The 26,382-nt window shown below is 39.6% G+C and overlaps 2 protein-coding genes across 18 annotated transcripts in view; one reads left to right on the top strand and one right to left on the bottom strand.

Moving 5' to 3' along the window:
- The window catches only part of ECD (ecdysoneless cell cycle regulator), a 39,777-nt gene extending 29,777 nt beyond the window's left edge, over positions 1–10,000 (bottom strand). For 5 of the 6 annotated variants that reach the window (XM_054503781.2, XM_054503787.2, XM_054503780.2 and 2 more), the window contains exons 1-3: positions 9,566–9,821; positions 5,466–5,683; positions 2,173–2,290 (exon numbers count right to left, since the gene is read on the bottom strand). In XM_054503781.2, the coding sequence (XP_054359756.1) occupies positions 2,173–2,290; positions 5,466–5,670 (323 nt within the window). In that variant the 5' untranslated portion in view covers positions 5,671–5,683; positions 9,566–9,821. Of the gene's footprint in view, positions 1–2,172; positions 2,291–5,465; positions 5,684–9,565 lie in introns of all 6 variants that reach the window. The other variant, XM_054503783.2, reaches the window with a different exon arrangement.
- FAM149B1 (family with sequence similarity 149 member B1) overlaps positions 9,940–26,382 on the top strand; it is a 73,448-nt gene continuing 57,005 nt past the window's right edge. For 9 of the 12 annotated variants that reach the window (XM_063670493.1, XM_054503793.2, XM_054503799.2 and 6 more), the window contains exons 1-3: positions 9,940–10,070; positions 16,418–16,522; positions 19,558–19,687. In XM_063670493.1, the coding sequence (XP_063526563.1) occupies positions 10,024–10,070; positions 16,418–16,522; positions 19,558–19,687 (282 nt within the window). In that variant the 5' untranslated portion in view covers positions 9,940–10,023. Of the gene's footprint in view, positions 10,071–15,124; positions 15,192–16,417; positions 16,523–19,557; positions 19,688–26,382 lie in introns of all 12 variants that reach the window. The other 3 variants (XM_063670492.1, XM_063670495.1, XM_063670496.1) reach the window with 3 other exon arrangements.

Below are 26,382 nucleotides of genomic sequence, written 5' to 3'. Positions count from 1 at the left end.
TATACTTCTATTTTTATTATTTTATTTTATTTTATTTTTGAAACAGTCTCACTCTGTCGCCCAGGCTGGAATGTAGTGGTGCAATCACACTCACTGCAACCTCTACCTCCTGGGCTCAAGTGATTCTCCTGCCTCAGCGTCCCGAGTAGCTGAGACCACAGGCATGGGCCACCACACCTGGATAATTTTTGTATTTTTATTAGAGATGGGGTTTCACCATGTTGGCCAGGCTCGTCTCGAACTTCTGACCTCATGTGATGCTTCCACTTCGACCTTCCAAAGCATTGGGATTACAGATGTGAGCCACCGCCCCAGGCCTACAATGTACCATGTTCTTGAAACTTGCTAAGGCAGTAGATTTTAAATGTTCTCACCACACACAAAAAAATAAGTATGTGAAGTAATGTACGTTATGAGTTCAATTCAGCCATCCTACAATATATATGTATTTCAAGACAACATGTTATACATAATAAATATATACAATTTTTATTTATCAATTTTAAAAATAGGCTGGGCGCAGTGGCTCACACCTGTAATCCCAGCACTTTGGGAGGCTGAGGCAGGTGGATCACTTGAGGTCAGGAGTTTGAGGCCAGCCTGGCCAACATGGTGAAACCTTGTCTCTACAAAAAATACAAAAATTAGCCAGGTGTGGTGGTGCACGCCCATAGCCCCAGCTACTCAGGAGGATGAGGTACGAGAATTGCTTGAGCCTGGGAGGCAGAGGTTGCAGTGAGCCGAGATTGTTCCACTGCAGTCCAGTCTGGGCAAGAGAGTGAGAGGCTGTCTCAAAAAAATAAAATAATATAAAATAGAGCACAGTGGCATGTGCCTGTAGTACCAGCTACTTGGGAGACTGAGGCAGGAGGATGGCTTGAGCCCAGGAGTTCAAGTCCCGCCTGGGCAAAATAGCAAGACTCCGTCTTTAAAAAACTAAATAAATAATAAATAAATTTAAAACATTTAAAAAATTTAAATAAATTTATTTAAAGATAAAAATAAAATGAGTTATCGCTTAGATTTACATCCTGAAATATTTAAGGATCAAATGACAGCTACAGATGAAATAATAATGACCATGAGTTAGTAATTGTTGAAGCTGGATAATGGGAACATGTGGGTTCATTCTCTCTACTTTAATGTATGTTTAAAATTTAAATAGTAAGCTTTCAAAGGTTTTTTTTCCCCTTCTATTTTGTTCTGTTGGGAAAGAGGTTGAGTGGGTAAAAAAAGATCAGAATTTGGGTGCTGAGTAGGAAAACTAGGACAAAATATAAGTGGGCGAAACGACCTCTGCTGGCAATACGTGGTAATTACAGAAAACTCGGGTCCCATTTCTAACGCAATGTTACCTACTTTGGTTCCTATACAATTGTTCACTGACTTCCCTTTAAATTGTTTCTGTGTATGATTTCTCAAAAAATATAGCTATGGTCTAGTAGAGGAATACATATTTAAAAATATGTGAAATACGTATGTATATGTATGAATGGAATTTTATTTTTCAAAGATCCACAAGGAATTTAATGGTGATTACTTTTGGGAAGCAAGAGCAGTAGAACCCTTTGTATCTTTTGAATTTTGTTTAACACATGTATTTGTTTTTTCATAATTAGAATTTTTAAAAGAAAACCTAAAATAAGTAGGTTTTATTTGAAATCTTTTGGAAGTTGAACTCTTCGATAGTACTTTAATTCTTTCTCAAGAAAAGGAAGTCACAAGAGAAGAGAAAGAAAACACAGATATGGCCAGGCGCGGTGGCTTACGCCTGTAATCCCAGCACTTTGGGAGGCCAAGGTGGGTGGATCACCTGAGAGGAGTTCAAGACCAGCCTGGCCAACATGGTGAACCCTTGTCTCTACTAAAAATACGAAATTAGCCAGGCGTGGTGGTGCACGCCTGTAATCCCAGCTACTTGGGAGGCTGAGGCAGGAGAATTGCTTGAACCCGGAAGGTGGAGATTGCAGTGAGCCAAGATCACACCAGTGCACTCCAGCCTGGGTGACAGAGCAAGACTCTGTCTCAAAAAAAAAAGAGCACAGATACTATTAAAATCTGTACAATTTCCAGCAGACTACAGGAGAAAATTAAATTACTAAATAGATAAAAATGTAGTCACTTTGTTTCAGTAATAGAATTCCTTTAGAATAATTAAGATAACTACAATACCTTGCTACTAACTCTGGAAATTCCTTTGTGATCTGCTTTATTACATAAACAATAAACCATTCATCCTCAATATTATCCCCAAACTTTGTCACGCCAAACATATGAGCAGGAACACCTCCTAAAAACAAGAGAAAAGCAACCATGTAACCAGATAAATTTGTTACTGCAAATAAAATGCACATAATCATTCAACTGAATAAACATTCATTGACTGATTGCTCTAAGTACTGGGGAGCAGAGGTTGCAATCCTGAAGAAGAAGCCTACTCCTGAGGACCTCAGGGTAAAACAAGACAACCAAATGATCTCAAAACAAGATAATGAACTCTAGAACAGGGGTGTGCAGTAAGGGCTATGTGAGTATAAAGGAGGGGGTATCTGTGCTATGCTTGCCTGGAGGAATGACAAGAGGTGAGCTTTCCAGAAAAATGGAAAAGTATGTGCAAAGGCACAGAGGCATGATGTATAGAGTATGTATGTATAGAGTATTCTGGGAATACCAGGACGCTAGATTTGGATGGAGCAGAAGTTTTCAAACATGTGCACTATTCACAAATACATGGAAACTAAACAACAACACACTCTTGGAATAAATCACAGGGAAATTAGAAAATATCTTGGGACAAATGAAAATGAATGCACATCATACCAAAACTTAAGGAATTCAGTGAAAGCAGTGCTAAAAAGGAAGTTTGTAGTTGTGAAAGATCTCAAATCAACAACCTATACCTCAAAAAACAAAACAAAACAAAACAAAAAAAAAACTAAACCCAAACCTAGCATAAGGAAGGAAATAATAAACATTACAGCAGAGAGAAATAAAATAGAGACCAGAAAAAATAACAGAAAAACAAAACAACTGAGTTGGGTTTTTTTGAAAAGATTGACAAACTATTAACTTGATTAACCAGGAATAAGAGCAAATACTCAAATAACTAAAATCAGAAATGAAAGAGGGGACAGTACAACTTATGTCATAGAAATAAGAAGGATAAGAGAATTCTACGAACAATGGTATACCGGTAAGTTGGATAACCTAGAAGAAATCAACAAATTCCTAGAAACACACAACCTGTCAAGACTGGATCATGAGAAATACAAAAATCTGAACAGATCTATAACTAGTAAGGAGATTGAATCAATAATCCAAAAGCTCCTAACAAAGAAAAGCTGGCGTCACCGGGGAATTCTTCCAAACATTTAAAGAATTTGACACCAATCCTCCTCAAAATCTTCCAAAAAAATAAAGGGGAGGGAATTCCCAAATTCCTTCTGAGGTCAGCATTACCCTAATACCAAAGCCAGACAAAGACAATATAAGAAAACTGTAGATCAATATCCCTGATGAGTATCAATGCAGAAATCCTTAACAAAATATCAGCAATCTGAATTCAACAACACACTAAATAGATTATTCACCACGATCAAGCGAGATTTATTCCTGGGATGCAAGGATGGTTCAACACATGAAAATCAATGTACAGTTAATATCCCACATTAACAGAATGAAGGTCAAACAAGTGCATTACAGAGTGTCTCAAGAGCTGCCATGGCAAACGATAGGTAGAAGAACAGCCCAACCAACTCTTCTCCCCACCCTCAGATCTCAAGTTTCTTCAATTAGAGAACTCCAATTAAAGTAACTATTTTTGTCTATATTAGACTTTGATTTAAATTTCATCTTGAAGCAATGGGAACTATTGAAGGATATTAAGCAAGAGAGTGACACAAACATAACTGGCAACAGTGTGAGGAACTAGAAAGACAGGAAACAGAGGTAAGTTAGGAGGCTGTTGTTGTTTTCCAGATGTAGAGATAAAGAGGGCCTACAATGAAGCCAAATAGATGTAGAGAGGGGGTCATATTTTAGAAGCATTCAGGATTTAGCATCTGACTGAACATGGTGAAGTGAGGAACTGATTATGATTTTGAATTACTGACTAGCTTGGATAACTGGGTGGATGGCAATGCCATTAAACAAGATAAGAAAACAGTAAAAATGGTTTTCTAGAGGACAGATAAAGGGTTGGTTTTAGATGTGCTACACCAATGTGACAGTGTTCTTGCCAATAAATATCACATGTATTTCAATGAATAAGAGTTCAATAAAATTAACAGTAAGATATGTAGCAATTGTTGCCAAAAGATAACAGATAAGCACTAAACTGAGAGTATCACAGTGATGTATACTTGTGATGTATACATGGGGGGTATATCTTGTGATGGTATCACAAGATGCCAGGCTCCTGATCCCAAATAAGACCTCACATAAGTCACTGTGTAAGGAGAGACTTGGTCACCTACCCACGATTTATTTTCATAAAACTATAGGAAATGATAGAACTGTAATGTGACCAGTTCCCCACCAGGCTACTTAAGGGTGTATGTCTGCTGCTTAAACTTCGAAGGCCAGCTGGCAAGCCAAAGCCATCGTGCCCAGCAGAGGAGCAGGTCCTGAGAACCCAAACATTGCAGGGCATGGCTGGGAACATACTAAGGAAAACAGTGTCATTGCATATACGCAGTAGGCAAAGAGCCAAAAAATTAGCTTACAAGCAACTTAAAGATGGGAGGTGGGGTGGATTTCTAGAGCTGTCCTGATGCTGCCCAGCAGTGTCCTGTCTGTAAATCCTAATACACTCATCTATTTGCCAAGATAGACCTGTCTGAGTCATTCTTTGGTCTCTCCGCTCCCTCCTAGATTAATCCTGGGTTTTTCTCATAACAGGACAGAGTGCCATATTTTGCCAGAGGTCAGATCTCAAGCACCAACAACACAGGGAAGCAATGAAGAAACCTCAAAATGCTTGTAAGTGGCAAATATTAGTCATAAAGCCCAATTATTTATCTTTATAAGCCGGGCAGAGCCACTCAGATCCTCACCAAACGGCTATATGAAACAAGGCAGCCTATCGAACACATCATCAAAATAAGGAATACTGAGTAACAGCAAAAGGAACCATGATTAAAGCCAGATGCCTGAAACTATTTAGTATAGATACTTAGATACATTATGGCATAGTGTAGTAACTAAAGTTCAAAAGAATAACCATGAGTTTAATAATGTTTAGTATATGCTAATTCCTAAGGCAAATTTAGAAAGTTTTCATTAATGTGATTTTTTTAAAAAAAAGCTTTAAGGCTAACTGAATATAGACAAGTATTACTCATCTAAAAAGTTTAGTGTATTAATCTCTTCCTGGCAACACTGAGTGAAGTGTGGACTATTACACATCACTGTTGTCAGGATAACATTAAAAGTCACACTAATCCAAACAAGTAAAAGAGCCTTACCTTTCCCAGGTTTATATTTAAGATTGAAAGGCTGATTCTGCCAGATGTAGGGGACCAGCATAGGTGCAAACTGAGTCATTATTCTCTCAATGTACTTCTGAAGAACCTCTTTGTGTTTATCTGAGTCCCTTGACTCATCTGGTATCAGGAACAGGCGGTACTCCACTGTGTCTTCCATCGTAGCAAGCTTCATGGTTTCTTCCATTCTTCTTTGAAAACTATGTTTAAAGTTCCAAAATATAAACCACATAGAACAATGCAGAAGTAACATCTGAACTCTTTTAGATGATTCTATGAACATTGTTTTCCAAAATTTAGTTAGGCCAGGCACAGTGGTTCATGCATGTAATCCTAGCACTTTGGGAGGCCGAGGCAGGCAGATCACTGGAGGTCAGGAGTTTGAGACCAGCCTGGCCAACATGCTGAAACCCTATCTCTGCTAAAAATACAAAAATTAGCTGGGTGTGGTGGCATGCACCTGTGATCCTAGCTACTCGGGAGGCTAAAGCAGGAGAATCACTTGAACCTAGGAGGCAGAGGTTGCAATGAGCCAAGATCATGCCACTGCACTCCAGCTTGGGTGACAGAGCAAGACTCCACCTAAAAAAAATAAATAAATAAAAATAAAAAATAAAAAAATAAAATTTAGCCACATACCATCATCATGGTTTTTGCCTTAACCATACACCACCTACAGTAATATTTATTTCATTTTTTTAAACTTTATTTATTCATTTGAGATGGAGTTTCACTCTTGTTGCCCAGGCTGGAGTGCAGCGGCATGATCACAGCTCATTGCAACCTCCACCTCTTGGGCTCAAGCCATCCTCCCACCTCAGCCTCCCAAGTAGCTGGGACCACAGGTGCATGCCACCATGCCCAGCTAATTTTTTTTTGTATTTTTAGTAGAGGCAAGGTTTTGCCATGTTGCCCAGGCTGGCCTAGAACGCCTGAGCTCAAGCAGTTCTTCCACCTTGGTCTCCCAAAGTGCTGGGATTATAGGCACCTGGCCTAATATTATTTTTAATGACACTTTACACTTAAAACTTTATCTTTAAAATTACGTTAAAAGGAAATCTTGATATAATACAGTGAATAGAAATCTAGTATCACATTCCCCAATTAGTAAGTATGTAAGAATAAAATCTTTATTTTTTATATTTTTCCTATTTTGGAAGTGAAGAAGGAAATTTTTAATGTTTGCCCTTGTACTAGCAGTGGTATGTGTAACATATTTCGAGAAACACTGCACTAACATCTACTGTTTACATACTATCAAAAACCCCAGTTCTGCCACTAATTAGTTGTGCCACTGTGGACATTTCACTTTCTCTTTCTGGGTTTTTTTCTTTAATTTAGGACAAGTTATCTACCATCTCTAAAATCTCTCCCTGCTTTAAAATTTTGTTATTTAAACTCTAAAGAACAATCTCTCTTGCTCTACAGAAGGTACATCTCTCTCTTTTATGAACATTGTATGGTGTAGAGGAATTCAGAACTACAAAACATTCATGTCCTGTCATCTTACCTCTGTCCTAAATTTGCCCCTTTTTCAAGTCTCATGGGATGGTAGGTATATCTTTATTTTCTTTTTTTCTTTTTTTTTTTTGAGATGGAGTCTTGCTCTGTCGCCCAGGCTGGAGTGCAGTGGAGTGATCGCAGCTCACTGCAACCTCTGCCTCCCAGGTTCAAGCGATTCTTTTGCCTCAGCCTCCCAAGTAGCTGGGACTATAGGTGCACACCACCACACCCGGTTAATTTTTGTATTTTTAGTAGAGACAGGGTTTTACCATATTGGCCAGGCTGGTCTCAAACTCCTGACCTCGTGACCCACCTGCCTCGGCCTCCCAAAGTGCTGTTTTTTTAAAATTTTTAAGGGTGCATAGTAGGTGTATATATTTATGGGGTACATGAGATATTTTGATACAGGTATATATAATGCATAATAAGCACCTCAGGGTAAATGAGATATCCATCGCCTTAAGCATTTATCCTTTGTGTTACAAACAATCTAATTATACTCTTTTAGTTATTTTTATTAAAAAAAATTTTTGTAGCCAGGACATGCTCTCATCTGAACTTTGTTATTTTTAAATGTACAATTAAATTATTATTTACTATAGTCACCCTGTTGTGCTACCAAATACTAGTTTTCATTCACTCTATTTTTTTGTACGCTTTAAGTATCCGACTCCCCCACAAACCCTCTGTAACCCTTTCCAGCCTCTGGTAACCATCCTTCTACTTGCTATCTCCATGAGTTCAACTGTTTTAATTTTTAGCTCCTACAAATTAGTGAGAACATTTGAAGTTTATCTTTCTGTGCCAGCCTTATTTCACTTAACATAATGATCTCCAGTTCCATCCATGTTGTTACAAATAACAGAATCTCATTTTTTTTTTTTTATGGCTGAAAAGTACTCCGTTGTGTGTATGTACCACATTTTCTTCATTATCTGTTGATGGACACTTAGGTTGCTTCCAAATCTTGGCTACTGAGAATAGTGCTGCAATAAACATGGGAGTGCAGATATCTCTTTGATATACTGATTTCCTTTCTTTTGGGTAAATACTCAGCAGTGGGATTGCTGGATCATATAGTAGCTCTATTTTTAGTTTCTTGAGGAATCTCCAAAACTGTTCTCCATAGTGACTGCACTAATTTACATTCTCACCAACAGTGTTTTCTCCAAATCCTTGCCAGCATTTGTTATTGCCTGTCTTATGGATAACAGCCATTTTAACTGGGGTGAGATGCTATCTTATTGTAGTTTTGATTTGCATTTCCCTGATAATCAATGATATTGAGCACTTTTTCATAAACCTGTTTGCCATTTTTATGTCTTCTTTGAGAAATGTCTATTCAGAGTTTTTATCCAATTTTTAATCAATTATTAGACTGCTTCCTAGAGAGTTGTTTGAGCTCCTTATATATTTTGGTTATTAATCCCTTGTCAGACGGGTAGTTTACAAATATTTTCTCCCATTCTGTGGGTTCTCTCTTCACTTTGTTGATTGTTTCCTTTGCTGTGCAGAAGCTTTTTAACTTGATGTGCTCCCATTTGTCCATTTTTGTTTTGGCTGCCTCTGTTTGTGGGGTATTACTCAGGAAATCTTTGCCCACTCTAATGTCCTAGAGAGTTTCCCCAATATTCCCTTTTAGTAGTTTCATAGTTTGAGGGCTTAGATTTAAGTCTCTAATCCATTTTGACTTGATTTTTGTATATGGTGGGAGGTAGTGGGTCTGGTTTCATTCTTCTGCATATGGGTATCAGTTTTCCCAGTACCATTTATTGAAGAGATTGTCTTTTCCCCAATGTATGTTTTTGGTACCTTTGCTGAAAATGAATTCACTGCAGACATATGGATTTGTTTCTGGGTTCTCTATTCTGTTCCTGTTTTTATGCCAGTGCCATTTTGTTTTGGTTACTATAACTCTGTTGTATAATCTTAAGTCAGGTAATGTGATTCTTCCAGTTTTGTTCTTTTTGCTCAGGATAGCTTTGGCTATTCTGACTCTTTTGTGGTTCCATATAAATTTTAGGATCTTTTTTCTATGACTGTGAAGAATGTCATTGGTATTTTGATGGAGGTTGCATTGATACCTCTTAATTTTCTAAGGGTTTTCCTTACTTATCCTTAATTTTCTAAGGGTTTTCCTAAATAAGAGTACTAGTTTATTCTTGCTGCCAGGTGATGCTTGGTAAAGGAAGAAATGGCGGTGGATGGACCACCCTAACTCCGTGATTCCAATCTTACTCAGCTTTCTAAGAGACTCATAAAGAACCTGCTTCTTCTTATCCAGACACCCACTCACCACAGTCTGACCAAATCATCATTTTGCCTTTCAACCCAGAGGGACAGACAGTAATTTTATCCATCCACCCCATAATGCCAAACACACATCATGCAGAATTTGGTGTCAGAACTGGAAGGGACTCTACGATCACTCAGGCTAATGCCTCACTGTACATATGAGAAAACCCAGAGTACAGAAAGAGAAGCGACCAAGCAGCAGGGGCTTGACTTGGAGTCTAGTGCTCTTTACCCAGTCTAGGCTCCCTCCTGCCATCTAACAAAATGAAGCCAATTTCTCTTACGGTTCTAGGGCCTCTCCTGCGCGTCTCTGCTGTGGCACCTTCCCTTAGCCGCCTCTCCGACTGCGAGAGCTGATTGAGAGCTGCCACTGGCCGCCGAAGCCTGGATCAGGCTCTGTCCCGTCGCCTGCCCGGAACCTGAAGCCAGCGGAAATCCTGAAAGCCTGAAACCCGCTCAGTCCCCGAAACCTTGTGTGTCGTCACTGCTGTGCGTCGGCGGGAGCATTTTGCGGGTGCCCGGGGGCCTTCGTCACTTCCGCCCCCGCGGCAAAGCAGGGAGGTCGGAGGACTGGAGAGGTGGGGACCCTGGGGAGGTGGCGGCTCGGAGTCTAGGTGACGGGGCGAGACGGGGCCGGTAGGTGGCGGGAGGGGCCGGGCCGGAGCCGGCGGGAGGGCCAGGCCCGGAGGCCCCCACCCTGGCGTGCCCGCCCGGGCCGCGCCTGAGGAGGAGGAGGAGGAGGATGATCTCCAGATACACTCGGAAGGCGGTGCCACAGAACTTGGAGCTGTGAGTGGACTGCTCAGCCACCCCAGCCGGGGCGGGCGGCGGGCGCTCTGGGGACCCTCCTTGACCAGTCCTTCGTTCCTTTCCTTTCCCAGGGCTGGGGAGAGATTTTTCTTCGGAATTCTCTCCTCTCAGCCCTGCTGGACGCTGCCCCTTCTTCCTCCATCTCCAGCTGAGGGCGTGTCGCCCTTGGTCTGTAATTCCTGAAATCAAGTACTGGGTCTGCTGAAGCATGTGTAGCATCCGCAGTGCTTCAGGTCCCATTGTTAATGGCCATGGTAGCTCGAGAAGTTATTAATAGCTAACTGAGGGCTCCAGGAAAGTGCTCACTTGACACTGTGCAAAGCTATTTACATACATTTGCTCACGCCTATCAATGATATCAGATTGGGAACATTATTTTGCACATTCTACAGATAAAGATCCCAGAATTAAAGATTGTAGCATGCCAAAGATCACACAGCTTGAAGGTGGTAGAGCTGAGAGGTACAAACCTGATGTCGATCTGATTCTGAAGCCTGTGGTCATAACCATCACACATACTGCCTCTCCACCTCTGCAATTAACCACCAGCATCCATAAAGATCAGTTTTGCTTTTGAGACTTTAAGAGCAAATATTTCTGGCTTTAAAAAGATCCACCCCCACGGCCCGCCGTGGTGGCTCACGCTTGTAATCCCAGCACTTTGGGAGGCTGAGGCGGGCGGATCACTTGAGGCCAGGAGTTCGAGACCAGCCTGGCCAACATGGCGAAACCCCATCTCTACTAAAAATGCAAAAAAAATTGGCCGGGCATGGTGGCGGGGGCCTGTAAACCCAGCTACTTGAGAGGATGAGGCAAGAGAATCACGTGAACCCGGGAGGCAGAGGTTGCAGTGAGCGGAGGTCACGCCATCGCACTCCAGCCTGAGTGACGAGCGAAACTCCGTCTCAAAATAAATAAATAAATAATAAAAAAATAAAAAGAGCTGCCCCCTACCCTGACTGAAGTGTTGTATAATAATTTAGAAAGTAATAATAGTGTCATACATTTATTAATGCTTTACACTTCCAAAAGGGCCTTCACTTTTTTTTTTTTTGGAGACAGGGTCTTGCTCAGTTGTCCAGGCTGGAGGGCAGTGGTACAACCCTTGCTCACTGCAGCCTCCACCTATGAGCTCAGGTGATCCTCACAATGTAGCTTCTTGAGTAGCTGAGACTACAGGTGCACACCACCAAACTGGCTAATTAAAAAAAAATTTTTTTTTGGTAGAGACGGGGTCCCACTATGTTGCCCAGGCTGGTCCCAAACTCCTGGACTCAAGCAGTTCTCCCACTTTGGCCTCCCAAAGTGTTGGCGTGAGCCACCATGCCCAGCTCATTTCACTTTTTGATCTTAACAACTCTGTAAAGTGGGTATGATTATCTTCAGTCTTTCAGAAGATGAAATTATATCAGAAATGTTACATATTTTAAGATTATATAGCCAAAAAAGTCAGGAGTTGAGCTTGGGCTTTAACCCCAAATTCCAATTTTTTTTTTCCTTCATGGAGCTATATAATTTTAGCAACCATAAATTTATTAATTAAATATTAACTATAAATAAATGTATTAATTAAATATTAACTTTTCCTTTCATTTAGCTATGTAATTTTAGCAACCATAAATATATTAATTAACTTAACTATTAATATTTATTAACTATTTAATTTAATTTAATTTATTAAATATTAACTATTATGCACATACATGATAATTGCAAGCATGATATTTTGAATCATTCTTGGGTTTCTGGCTAGGCTGTCTTCTAGCCACGTGACTTTTAGGCAAATTACTACATCACTGAGCCTTCGTTTCTGTAATATAGGAATAACACCTTATCCAAAAGCTTATTTAAAATGATGGTGTGGACCCCCACACCTGTAATCCTAGCACGTTGGGAGGCCAAGGTGGGCGATTGCCTGAGCTCAGGAATTCAAAACCAGCCTGGGCAACATGGTGAAACCCTGTCTCTACTAAAAATGCAAAAAATTAGCTGGGCATAGTGGCACATGCCTGTAATCTCAGCTACTTGGGAGGCTGAGGCATGAGAATTGCTTGAACCTGGGAGGCAGAGGTTGCCGTGAGCCGAGATCACGCCACTGTACTCCAGTCTGGGTGACAGAGGAAGACTCTCAAAAAAATAAATAAATAAAAATAAAATAAGAATAAAATGATGGTTTGGAGCTTGACACATATACATCCTCAATAAATGGTATTTTCCTTGTCCCTTCGCACTTTTACTTGGGATACAATAGGCATACAAAGAAAATAAGTCTAGAACCTCTCTTTGCCTTTCAGAAGCCTATTATTTATTAAGGAATAAGATATCTACATGGTAGCAGTTTAGTTCCTAGTAAACTCTTTGGGAACTAGGAAGAAGAAACAGTCATCTCTTAGATTTGGAATGTGTTGTTCCTACTTAAAAAAAAAAAAAAATGTGAGGAAACTGTCTTTTCCCAATAAAGTGACTGAGGTTTAGCTAAAAATCTGCTTTTATGATTAAGTCCAACCATTCTGAAAGTTAAAAAAAATCTTGTATGGAAAAAAATGATAGGCACTTGTTGGGCCAGAATTATTATTAACTAGTATAGTTATATCAGTTTTCTTTCTTTTTTTTTTTTTTTTTTGTGATGGAGTCTCTGTCGCACAGGTTGGAGTGCAGTGGTGCCATCTTGGCTCAGTTGCAACCTCCACCTCCTAGGTTCAAGTGATTCTCCCACCTCAGCTTCCCAAGTCGCAGGACTACATGCCCAGCTAATTTTTGTATTTTTAGTAGAGATGGGGTTTCGCCCCAGGCTGGTCCTGAACTCCTGGACTCTAGTGATCTGTCTGCCTCAGTCTCCCAAAGTGCTGGGATTATAGATGTGAGCCACCGTGCCTGGCCTACTTGTTCTTGATTGTTGATTTGATACTCCCTATAAGGCCCAAAAGATGATTCTATAGCTGGAGTCAGGATGAAGTGAATAACGAAGATAATGAAGATAAAATGTATCTTAATGGGAGCAAATTCAAAGCAATTTTTACTTTAGATGTTATAATAATGATAACCTGCTTTGAAGCAGTAACTTTAGTTTTCTACCTAGCCATTAAAAATTATAATTGTTGAAAAGAGTATGGGAAAGGAATGATTTTCAACATACAGCTTAACATTTTTTAATGAAAAATTTCAAACATAAACATATAGAGAATAGTATCATGAACTACCTGTCACCCCACATTTAACAGTTAACAAAGTTAATATATTTGCTTCATCTATCTTCCTTATCCTTTTCTTTTTTTTTTTTGAGACGGAGTCTCACTCTGTCGCCCAGGCTGGAGTGTAGTGGTGCCATCTTGGCTCACTGCAAGCTCCGTCTCCTGGGTTCACGCCATTCTTCTGCCTCAGCCTCCCGAGTAGCTGAGACTACAGGTGCCCGCCACCATGCCCAGCTAATTTTTTGTATTTTTAGTAGAGACAGGGTTTCACCATGTTAACCAGGATGGTCTTGATCTCCTGACCTCGTGATCTGCCCGCCTCAGCCTCCCAAAGTGCTGGGATTACAGGCGTGAGCCACCGCGCCTGGCCTCCTTATCCTTTCATTAACTTCTCTGCGCCTCTCTGTGAAATAAGGAAAGCAAAACTGCAGATACTGCCATTTCACTCCTATATATGTCATTATGCATCTCTAAAAATTATGGACATTTTTGTATGTAGTCATAGTGCCATTATTAAATTTAATGATATTTTTTGTTATTATCTAATTGTCAATTCATAGATTTCCCTGGCAGACTAAAAAAATGTCTTAAGTCTCTATTTCATAGCTTGAATTTGTATTTCTTATCCTTTCCACTTTTTCAAAGACAAGCTCTTGGTTGTAGGACCACTGAATGAGAGACATACAGGTAAGTCTGCACAAATTGATCTCCACAGTTTGAGAAATAATTTAAAGTGCAAGCTCCACTGACTGGGCTCTTAGCTTTATCTTTATATAGAACAATGGTACAATTCACTAAAATCTCAAACTCTTCATTTCCTTCTAGAGGCCTTCCTCTGAGAGCCAGATTACTAGGATTTGAATCTTGGCTTCATCGCTTACTAACCAAATGACCTTAAGCAGGTTACTTAATCCCTCTGTGCCTTAGTTTCCTTTGAAATAAGAGTATGTGAGATTTATGCTATACATTTGCATATTAAAGACCTGGAAGATCTCTTGTAAAGAAATCTGTGTAACTTTGTTTAACCTATTACAGTTCCTAAATGTATTTGACTACAGAATTTTGTGAGGAAAGTCTACCGTAGATTACTAGGAACATATATTGATTGACCCCATAGATTACTGCAACATGTAATGATTGACCCCATAGCTTAATCCAGTGCACACATTGAAGTCTCTAGAGCAGCAATATTCAATACAAATATGATATAAGCCACATATGTAATTTAAAATTTTCAGGTGGTCACATTAAAAAAGAAAGGTGAAATTGGCCGAATGCAGTGGCTCATGTCTCAAATCCCAGTACTTTGGGAGGCTGAGGTAGGAGGATCATTTGAGGCCAGGAGTTAGAGACCAGCCTGAGCAACATAGCAAGATCCCAATCTCTACAAAAAAAAAAATTAAAAATTAAATAATTAGCCAAGTGTGGTGGTGAGTACCTGTAGTCTCAGCTACACAGGAGGCTGAGACAGAAGAATCCCTTGAGCCCACGAGGTCAAGGCTGCAGTGAGCTATGACCACACCACTGTACTCCAGCTTGGACAACACAGCAAGACCCCATCTCAAAAAATAAAATAAAAGTGAAATTTTTTTACCTTTTTATTTTGAAATATAGACTCACAGGAAGTTGTAAAAATAGTACCAAGAATCCCATGAACTTTTCACTCACCTTCCCCCAATGATGACATCTTATGTAACTATGGTATAATTTCAAAGCCAGGAAAATGACATTGGTACAATACTGTTAAGTAGACCTACAGACCTTATCCAGTTTTTACATCCACTCCTGTGTGTGTGTATGTGTGTACATAGTTCTTTATATGCAATTTGGTCCCATTTACAGATTACTGCAAATACGACTATAAATCAAGATAGAGAGCTGTTTCATCACCACCAAGGAACTTCACTGGGTATCCCTATCCCTTTATAATTATATCCACTCTTGTCTCCATCCCTGGCAACCATTAATCTGTTCTCTACCACTATAGTTTTGTCCAATATACCATTATATAAATGGCCCTTAAACAATGCAGGGGTTAGGGGTATTGACCCCCTGTACAGTAAAACATCCATGTTTAACTTTTGACTCCCCAGAACTTAACTACTAATAGCCTACTGTTGACTGGAAGCCTTACCAATAACATAGTCAACTTAAAAATAGACTGGTAGTTACATATATTTTACACATTCATGACATACCTTTTTCTTAAATTTTTTCGATATTTCTAGGCTACATGGTTCATCTGTTGAGTTTCTTCAAATTGTTGCAAATCTCCAAAAAATTTTCCAATATATTTATTGAAAAAAATCTGCATATAAGTGGGCTCACACAGTTTAAACCTGTGTTGTTCAAGGTCAACTGTAGTAGTTAATGGTTTTTCTACTGGCTTTGGCTTTTTGCACTGAAAAGCATGGTGCTTTTGAGATCCATCCAAGTTGTTGCATGTATCAATAGTTTATTTCTCTTTATTGCTGAATAATATTTCATTATGTGGAAATATCAATGTTAAAGGACATTTGAATTGTTTTCAGTTATTTTTTCAATTGTAAATAAAGCTGCTGTAAACATTTGTATACAGATTTTTGTATGAATGTAAGTTTTCATTTCTCTAGGCATAATGCCCAAGAGTGCAACTGCTAGGGCTCTGGGTAAATGCATATGTTTAGTTTTATTAGAAATTGTCAAACTATTCCAGAATGGCTATACCATTTGACATTCCTGCCAGCCATGTATGAGACATCCAGTTTCTCCACATCCATGCCTGCATTTTGTGTTATCATTATTTTTAATTTTAGCTGTTCTAATTGGTATGTGGTGATATCTACTATATTTTCAACTTGTGGTGACATTAATTTTAAGAATATATTTTGTTTAACAACCCAATATATCCAAAATATTATCATTTTAATATGTAATCAAGATAATAAATGAAGTATTGCAAATTCTTCTTGAAATCCAATGTGTTTTACACTTAAAACACAATTCTGACTAGCCACATTTTAACCACTGGTGGCTACCATATCAGACAGTGCAGTTCCAGAGCAGAGGAAGTAGGTGACTAACTTCTAGATTAAATTATTGAATTGTATGTATTTTTTTAATACAGGAAATATAACTTTGTTTTGTCTTTCATAGGAAAGGAATAACAAAACATGCTTTTAGCCATCATCCCCCTCCAGAGAAGCTGGAGGAAATTTCCCCCACCAGTGATAGTCATGAGAAAGACACAAGTTCCCAAAGGTAATAACACAAAGTGTACTTGTTTACTTATTGCACTTGCTCATGGCAGAGGTTTTGTTTTTTGGCTTAAGATTGGTGTCAAGCCTTGTGCTAATAAAACAAAGCAAGAATTTTTGTCATGTTCTCAGTACCATTTAGTTTTCATTCTGAAACAGCTAATGACAACATCATATGTATTTTCATAAACTTTGAGAAGTAGTATTATAAAGTAGTTAAGAACATGGATAATCTGCCATGGGATTAGAGTGAAAAAACAAACAAACAAACAAAAAACAGAACATGGAGCTTGGTACTTATAATCCCAGCACTATGGGAGGCCAAAAGGTGGGAGGATCATTTAAGCCCAGGAGTTTAAGACCAGCATGAGCAACATGGCAAACCCCATCTCTATTAAAAAAAAAAAAAACAAAACAAAAACATAGCCAAGTGTGGGGATGTGCACTTGTGGTCCCAGCTACTACAGAAGCTGACATGGGAGGATTGCTTGAGCCCAGAAGGTCAAGGCTGCAGTAAGCTGTGTTTACACCACTATACTCTAGCCTGGGTGAAAGAGCAAAATGTTGTTTCAAGAAAAAACATAAATAGGGCCGGGTCCGGTGGCTCACGCCTGTAATCCCAACACTTTGGGAGGCCGAGGTGGGCGGATCAGGAGGTCAGGAGATCGAAACCATCCTGGCTAACACGGTGAAACCCCGTCTCTACTAAAAATACAAAAAAATTAGCCGGGCATTGTGGTGGGGGCCCGTAGTCCCAGCTACTCAGGAGGCTGAGGTAGGAGAATGGCATGAACCCGGGAGGCGGAGCTTGCAGTGAGCCAAGATCACGCCACTGCACTCCAGCCTGGGCGACAGAGCAAGACTCCTTCTCAAAAAAAAAAAAAAAAGAAAAGAAAAAACATAAATAAATATCAGAAAGAGCAAGATTATAAAAAACAAACAATAAAATAACATAACATAAATAAAAAAGAACATGGACTCAGGAGGAGTCCAACATCTGATTTTTAATCCTGGTCCTATAACTTATTAGCTGAGTAACATTGGGAAAATTACTTAGCTGATAATAGCATATCTTATAGCAGCAGTCCCCAACCTTTTTGGCACCAGGGACTGGTTTTGTGGAAGACAATTTTTCCATGGACTGTGCAGTGGGGTGAGGGATGGTTTCAGGATGATTCAAGTGCATTACATTTATTATACACTTTATTTCTATTATTTTTACATTGTAATATATGATGAAATAATTATACAACTCACCGTAATGTAGAATCAGTGGGAGCCTTGAGCTTGTTTTCCTGCAACTAGACAGTTCCATCCGGGGATGATGGGAGACAGTGACAGATGATCAGGCATTAGATTCCCATAAGGAATGCACAACCTAGATCCCTTGGATGTGCAGTTCGTGCTTCTGTGAGAGTCTAATGCCACCACTGATCTGACAGAAGGCAGAGCTCAGGTGGTAATGTGAGCCATGGGGAGCTGCTGTAAATACAGATGAAGCTTCATGCACTCACCTGCCACTCACCTCCTGCTCTGCAGCCCAGTTCCTAACAGGCCACAGACCAGCACTGGTCTGTGACCCCAGGGATTGGGACCCCTGTCTCATAGGATGTTGCAAATATTAATGAGATAATGTATGTAAAACTTGGCACGATGCTTAGCATGTAGTAAATGCTGAGTAAATATTAGCTGTAGTTATTTTAAGTAATAGAATAGGGAAGATGGTTCTTCAGTCTCTCAGAACTTCTATTAGTGCCTGAGATGCAATGTGTGATTAAAAAAAATATTGTATAATCATAGGCTGGGCGTGATGGCTCACATCTGTAGTCTCAGCACTTTGGGAGCCCAAGACAGATGGATCACTTGAGCTCAGGAGTTCAAGACCAGCCTGGGCAATATGGCAAAACTCTGTCTCTACCAAAAATACAAAAAAAAAAAAAAGGCTGGGCACGGTGGCTCGCGCCTGTAGTCCCAGCACTTTGGGAGGCCGAGGCAGGCAGATCACTTGAGGTCAGGAGTTCAAGACCAGCCTGGCCAACATGGCAAAACCCCATCTCTACTAAAAATACAAAAATTGGCTGGGCATGGTGGCGCACACCTGTAGTCCCAGCTACCCAGGAGGCTGAGGCAGGAGAATCACTTGAACCCGGGAGGAGGAGGTTGCAGTGAGCCGAGATCACGCCACTGCACTCAGCCTGGGCAACAGAGCGAGACTCCATCTCAAAAAAAACAAAAACAAAAGTACAAACAAAATTAGCCAGGCATGGTGGCACGCACCTGTAGTCCCAGCTACTGGGGAAGCTAAAGTGGGAGAATCACCCAGGAGGCGGAGGTTGCAGTGAGCTGAGTTCGCACCACTGCATTCCAGCCTGGGTGACAGAGCGAGACCCCATCTCAAAAAATAAAAAATAAAAAGTGCCATACAAGATCAGATACTACTATTAGCATTTCTGAAATGTCTTTAGTTGTCAAGAGTATGTTATCGGCTGGGTGCGGTGGCTCACGCCTGTAAATCCTAGCACTTTGGGAGGCTGAGGTGGGCAGATTGCCTGAGCTCAGGAGTTCAAGACCAGCCTGGGCAACATGGTGAAACCCCTTCTCTACTAAAATGCAAAAATGAGCTGGATGTGGTGGTGCACACCTGTAGTCCCAGCTACTTGGGCGACTAAGACAAGAGAATCATTTGAATCCAGGAGGCCGAGGTTGCAGTGAGTCAATATCGTGCCACTGCACTCTAGCCTGGGCGACAGCATGAGATTCTGTCTCCAAAAAAAAAAAAAAGAGTATGTCATAGGTGAGATGTTGAAGTATTCATTGTAAACTATGACTAGAATTATTTGGAATGACTGCATCAATTCTATAGGAATTAGGACTTTTCTATAATGCTCAAATTTCAAGTTCTTCATTTATTTTTGCCTATGTGGATATATTTGTACACGTTTATCACCTAGTAAGTTGCTGAGTAGTTAATGCTACAGAAACTTGAGGACATATGAAAAATTTTCTTTTTTCTCTCCTCCTCCCAAATTGTGCCTTTAGCAAGTCTGACATCACAAGAGAATCATCTTTTACATCAGCCGACACTGGGAATTCACTGTCTGCTTTTCCAAGTTATACAGGCGCAGGGATATCTACTGAAGGAAGCTCGGACTTCTCCTGGGGATATGGTGTGAGTTATATGTTATCAGTCTGATGGAGTGCTTGGGAGACGATTCTGGGAGTCAGGATTTGTCAGTATATATTTCATTCCTTCACTCTCCTGCATTGTTTCTTTACATTTATCATACCTCATAATAACTGTAAAGAAGCATCAGTCCTCATCTTCTTTCAGTATTTGCTTTGTTTTATTGATATAGTAGTTGAGCCTTAGACATGCTTAGTGTTCAACTTAAACAGTTGCAGGTTGGCCGGGCACGGTGGCTCATGCCTGCAATCCCAGCACTTTGGGAGGCCGAGGCGGGCGGATCACCTGAGGTCGGGAGTTCTAGACCAGACTGACCAACATGGAGAAACCCTGTCTCTACTAAAAATACAAAATTAGCCGAGTGTGGTGGTGCATGCCTGTAATCCCAGCTACTCTGGAGGCTGAGACAGGAGAATGGCTTGAACCCAGGAGGCGGAGGTTGCTGTGAGCCAAGATCGCGCCATTGCACTCCAGTCTGGGCAACAAGAGCGAAACTCTGTCTCAAAAAAAAAAAAAAAACAACAACAAAGAGTTGCAGGTTAATATGGATTTGGGCTCTGAGTCTATTCCTTTTGCCATGCCCAGTCCACTAATGTATGTCTTTACCACTAATGTTACCTTGTTGTTTAAAATGTTTTTGAAAATTTATTATTAAGCCATTATAGCCTGGGAAAATATTTATGATATATTGGTAATGAAAACAAACAGGTTATAAATCATATATGTAGTGTCACTCTAATTTTGTTTTATATAAATTCTTGCCTATATTAGTGAAAAGGACCGAGAATATTTACTCAAAATATTGTTCAGTTGTTATTAATTAGGTGATGAGATGAGTGATTTTTACTTCTTTACTTATTTTTGGCTATTTCCCATTATAAAATATTATTTTTAAAAGACCAACAGCTCTAAAAATTTTTTAAAGACAATTTTTATGCATAATTTTATCACCTTGATGCAAGATGCAATAGACATTTTTATTTCTTGTTTTTTTTTTTTTTGGAACAGAGTCTCACTCTGTTGCCAGGCTGGAGTGCAGTGGCACGATCTTGGCTCACTGCAACCTCTGCCTCCCGGGTTCAAGCCATTCTCCTGCCTCACCCTCCTGAGTAGCTAGGACTATAGGTGTGCACCACCATGGCCAGCTAATTTTTGTATTTTCAGTAGAGACAGGGTTTCACCATGTTGACCAGGATGGTCTCGATCTCTTGACCTTGTAATCTGCCCACCTCAGCCTCTCAAAGTGCTGGGATTACAGGCATGAGCCACCACGCCTGGCCAACATTTTTATTTATATATCTTTTTTCAATCTGTATTTAATTTGGCTTAGTTATAATCATGATGTACACATAATATTATGCTGCATTTCTTCACCTAATATTTTATAAACAGTTTTCCACAATATTGACTTTATATAATATTATTGTTAGGCTCTTTCTTTCTGTCTGTCTTTTCTTTCTTCTTTCTCTGTCACCCAGGCTGGAGTGCAGTGGCAATCATAGCTCACTGCAGCCTCAAACTCCTGGGCTCAAGCCATCCTCCTGCCTCAGCCTCCTGAGTAGCTGGGACCACAGGTGCATGCCACCACACCCTGCTATTTTTTTTTTTTTTTAAGAGGTAGGATCTGGAACTCCTGGCCTCAAGCAATTCTCCCACCTCAGCCTCCCAATGTGCTGAGGTTATAGGCATGAGCCACTGCACCCAGCCAGAAACCTGCTTTTTCTTTTTTTTAACAAAAGGCCTGCTAATTGTTAAAACCTATTTATATTACACTGAGTTATTTTCTAATCATTTTGAATGTACATGTATTTTCCTTATATAGTTGTATGATACATGTACATACTATTTTGTGGCCTATTTTTTTCATGTACCATCATTTTATATAGACATTTACTACTACACACTGGTCAATCTGAATGTTATATAATATTTTCCTGTCTTAATATATCATAATTGGATCTTTCCCTTATTATCTGATACTTGGGTTTTCATGTTTTTTTCATTCATTCAACAAATATTTATTGAGCATGGTTGTATTCCCTGTATTTGGCCTTGGGAATATGGGGTGAGTGAGACTTACATGATTCAATAGTCTAATGAGGGAGATTGACAAAAGTAAATACAAAAGGTGATAAGTGCTCTAAGGAAGATGACAGGGTGCTGAAATAGAACATTATCAAGGGTATTCATTATCAGGGATCTCAGGTAAGGTAGATCTGAGACTTGAAGACAGAAGAGCTAGCCATGTGAAGAGTGAGGAAAAGAGTTTTCCAGACAGGTAACCAGCAGCATATGCAAAAGCCCAAGGAGGAGAAGAGCTTCATATTTCCAAGGGAAAGTGTTTGGTGTATTCTTGCAACTGATAAAAGGTCAGGGTGGCTGGATGATGGAAAACCAGGGGGAAAAAAACACAAATGAGATTAGAGAGGTAGGTGGGACTAGATCATTAGGGCCCTGCAGGCCAAAGAATTTAAATTGTATTCTAATAATTAGATGCCTCATCAGGAAGATTTAGTATACTAACTGTATATTTCCATTAGTTCTCTCTATATTATGATTTGTATCTCTTTATAACTTATAAATGTCATACAGATGTTTCCCATATCCTTGCTTTCCTTTTGGCATTTATAGTCTAACAGGTTTTTAAAATATATTCACATATAGCCATCTTACTTTTGGCCTTCATTTCTTCACTAGTCAGGATTTTATCTTTAGAAAATTGACTGTTATAATATTCTTTTTCATGGCTTAAAATAAAATCCATCCCTTCAGGTGTTTATCCTTTGAATTACAAACAATCCAATTACATTCTTTTAGTTATTTTAAAATGTACAATTAAGTTATTATTGACTATAGTCACCCTTTGTGCTATTAAATAGTAGGTCTTATTCATTCTTTCTATTTTTTTTGTACCCAATAACCACCCCATCTCCCCATCCTCACCCCCCCACTACCCTTCCCAGCCTCTGGTAATCATAAATTTCATTAATTTCTACCCTGATCTTTATTATTTATTTTGGGTTTGGTTTGCTCTTGCTTTTCTAGTTCTTTTTTTTTTTTGAGATGGAGTCTCGCATTGTCACCCAGGCTAGAGTGCAGTGGCACGATCTCGGCTCACTGCAAGCTCTGCCTCCTGGGTTCACGTCATTCTCCTGCCTCAGCCTCCCAAGTAGGTGGGACTACAGGTGCCCGCTACCACACCTAGCTAATTTTTTGTATTTTTTTTAGTAGAGACAGGGTTTCACCACGTTAGCCAGGATGGTCTCAATCTCCTGACCTCATGATCCGCCTGCCTTGGCCTCCCAAAGTGCTGGGATTACAGGCGTGAGCCACCGCACCCAGCTGCTTTTCTAGTTTCTTTTAAGATGTATCATTAGATTGTTCATGTGAAGTTTTTTCTCTTTTTTGATGTAGGCACTTACAGCTGTAAACTTCCCTCCTAGTATTGCTTTTGCTGTTTCCCATAGGTTTGGATGTGTTGTGTTTCTAGTATCATTTGTTTCAAGAAATTTTTCAATCTCCTTCTTAATTTCTTCATTGACCTACTGGTCATTCAGGGGGATCTTGTGTAATTTCCATGTGTTTATATAGCTTTCAAAATTCCTCTTGTTATTAATTTCTAGTTTTGTTCCATTGTGGTCAGAGAAGATGTTTGATATTATTTCAGTTTTTTTGGTCTTAAGACTTGTGTTGTGACCTAACATGTGGTCCATCCTTGAGAATGATCCATGTGCTGAGGAAAAGAATGTGTATTCTGCAGCTGTTAGGTGAAATGTTCTGTAAATATGTTAGATCCATTTGGCCTGTAGTGCAGATTAAGTCTGATGTTTCTTTGTTGATTTTGTCTGGAAAATCTGTGCAATGCTGAAAGTTGGGTGTTGAAGTCTCCAACTCTTATTGTATTGGGACCTATATCTCTCTTTAGCTCTCATAATATTTCCTTTATATATCTGGGTGCTCCAGTGTTGGGTTCATATATATTTAAAATTGTTATATCTTCTTGCTGAATTGATCTCTCTTTATCATTATATAGTGACCTTCTTTATCTCTTCTTATAGTTTCTGTCTTGAAATCTATTTTGTCTGATACAAGTATAGCTACTTGTGTTCTTTTTTGGTTTCAATGGGCATGGAATATCTTTTTCCATCCCTTTATTTTCAGTCTGTGTGTGTCTTTATAGGTGAAGTGTGTTTCTTGTAGGCAACAGATCAATGGGTCTTGTTTTTTCATCCATTCACCCAGTCTGTGTCTTTTTTTTTTTTTTTTTTTAATGGAGTTTAGCTCTTGTAGCCCAGGCTAGAGTGCAATGGCACAATCTCGGCTCACTGCAACCTCTGCCTCCTAGATTCAAGTGATTCTCCTGCCTCAGCCTCTTGAGTAGCTGGGATTGCAGTTTTGCACCACCATGCCTGGCTAATTGTATTTTTAGTAGAGACGGGGTTCTGCCTTGTTGGCCAGGCTGGTCTCGAACTCCTGACCTCAAGTGATCTGCTCACCTTGGCCTCCCAAAGTGTTAGGATTACAGACGTGAGCCACTGCACCCAGCCTTGCTGCATGACTTTCTAGGTTAGAAAGCAACACAGCTTCTGGCTGGCTCTTTCCATCTCTCTCATCTGAATGGTGGACCTCAGAATCCAGCCATCATATTGCAAGGAAGTTCAGACCACACGAAAAGGCTCGTATAGAGAGGAATTAAAGCCCCAGTTGAAAGCCAGCATCAGCTGCCAGACATGTGAGTAAATGAGCATTAAGATGTTTTCAGCTCCCAGCCTTTGAGTCTTCTGACTAAGGCCTCAGATATTGTGGAGCAGAGATAAGCCATTCCTGCTGTGCTCTATATAAATTCCTGACCCATACAAACCCAGAGAGATAGTACATGATTATTGTTGTTTTAAGCTATTAAGTTTTGCAGTAATTCGTTACACTGCCAGAGTGCCAGAGTAACTGAAGCACTCCTCTCTTGCTGCTCAAGGTCATAAAAACTGCTTAGGCACTCTCTTACCTCTCTTGGGCTCCTATCGCACACCAGGCCTTCCTCCTGTACAGATCCCCTCCTGTTGTCTCTGTCTCCCTGCCTGGGGACAATTTTCTGACTGTGTAAGAGTGAACTAGAGTCCAAGCAAAGCAATGGTGGTCCCACTGTGCTGAGGAGCAGAGATGAGAGTTCAGGGTAGAGGAAGAGAAGAGAACCAGAAATTAATTAATGGGTGAATATAAAAGTCTATATTTTTTGTCTGATTTATTTAAAGGACAACTGACTGATTAAAGCAAAATACATGCTTGTATTTAATATGTATATGATATATAAAGTGTGTGTCTGAAATGTGTCTAAAATGTATAAAGAGGGAGTTTATACTTGTAGAAGTAAATATAGCTCAAATAATGGGTGACTATAAGTGGAATTATACTTTTATAAGGTTATTATATTTGTGGATTATTGTAAAATTATTCAAGAAATTAAATGAAACAGTTCTTACACAGAGAAAGCTCTAGGCCCAGGTGAATTCTCTCATCCATTTGTGGAAGAAATAACAATGATGCAAACTTTTTTCCCAAAAAGTATAAGGAATACTTCTCAATTCAGTTTATTATAAGGTCAGCAGAGTCTTGATGCTAAAACCTGAGAAAGACAATGTAATAACAAAAAATTATGAGGTGGGACTTTTAGTATCAGAGTAAGTAGCTAGGCAAATCCTCCTCCCCAAAAGCAACAATGAAACTGGACAAAATGGTGAGGTGCAACTGTTTAAAGGCTTTGCAAATTGACAAAAAGCATATAACAAATAAAGAAGCAGTTATTCATGAAAATCAATAGAACTTTGGGTTAAGAACAGTGAGAGACTATTCTACTACAGAGGGACATGCTGTGAAAACTGGCAGCCTCACTGTTGGAGAAGGCTCAGTAGGTTTGGAGTGAACCTGGAGAGACCCTATGCCCAACAGCATGTAAGTAACAGTAGTAAACTTGGTAGGAAGAACAGTTGCTCAGATAGCTTGAGGTTTTAGTCCTGGCTGGGACAAACAATGGATTGGCAAACTATCCAGTAATTTCTTAAGGATATCTGGGAAATAAGATGGTCACAGGAGGCCTTGATAAGCTTTCCACACATCCACACAGGACTGACTAAGCTATCTACACATCCCTGGCTGACCGTGAGTCAGCTTGCAAATGCAGAGAAGATACAAGAGGGCATCCAGAAATTAAAAGCAGATGCAAAAACTGCTTGAATTTGAACTAAGACAAAATACACTTTAAAAGAAAAAATACTACTAGAAACAAAGAGGGACATTTTATAATGATAAAAGGGTCAGTTCATCAGGAAAATATAGCAGTTATAAATGTAACATATAATAACCAAGTCTTAAAGTTCATGAAGCAAAAAATGACTGAATGGAAAGGAGAAATATTGTAGCAATTATAGCTGGAAACTTTAATACCCCACTCTCAATACTTGTAGACCACCTAGACAGAAAATCAGCAAGGATATTAAATACCTGAACAATACTATCAACCAGCCTGACCTAACTGACATCCCACCCAGTGACAGCAGTGTAGATACTCTTCAAGCACACATAAAACAAATTTTTTAACTATAAAAAGATTTAAATTATACAAGGTATGTTCTCCAACCACTTTGGAATTAAATTATAAATCAACAACATACATTTGGGATATCCTC

The sequence above is a fragment of the Pongo pygmaeus genome, chromosome 8 (assembly GCF_028885625.2).
Source record: "Pongo pygmaeus isolate AG05252 chromosome 8, NHGRI_mPonPyg2-v2.0_pri, whole genome shotgun sequence".
Taxonomy (NCBI): domain Eukaryota; kingdom Metazoa; phylum Chordata; class Mammalia; order Primates; family Hominidae; genus Pongo; species Pongo pygmaeus.
Note: the sequence above shows the minus strand (reverse complement) of the source record. Positions and strands in the feature narration are given on the sequence as shown.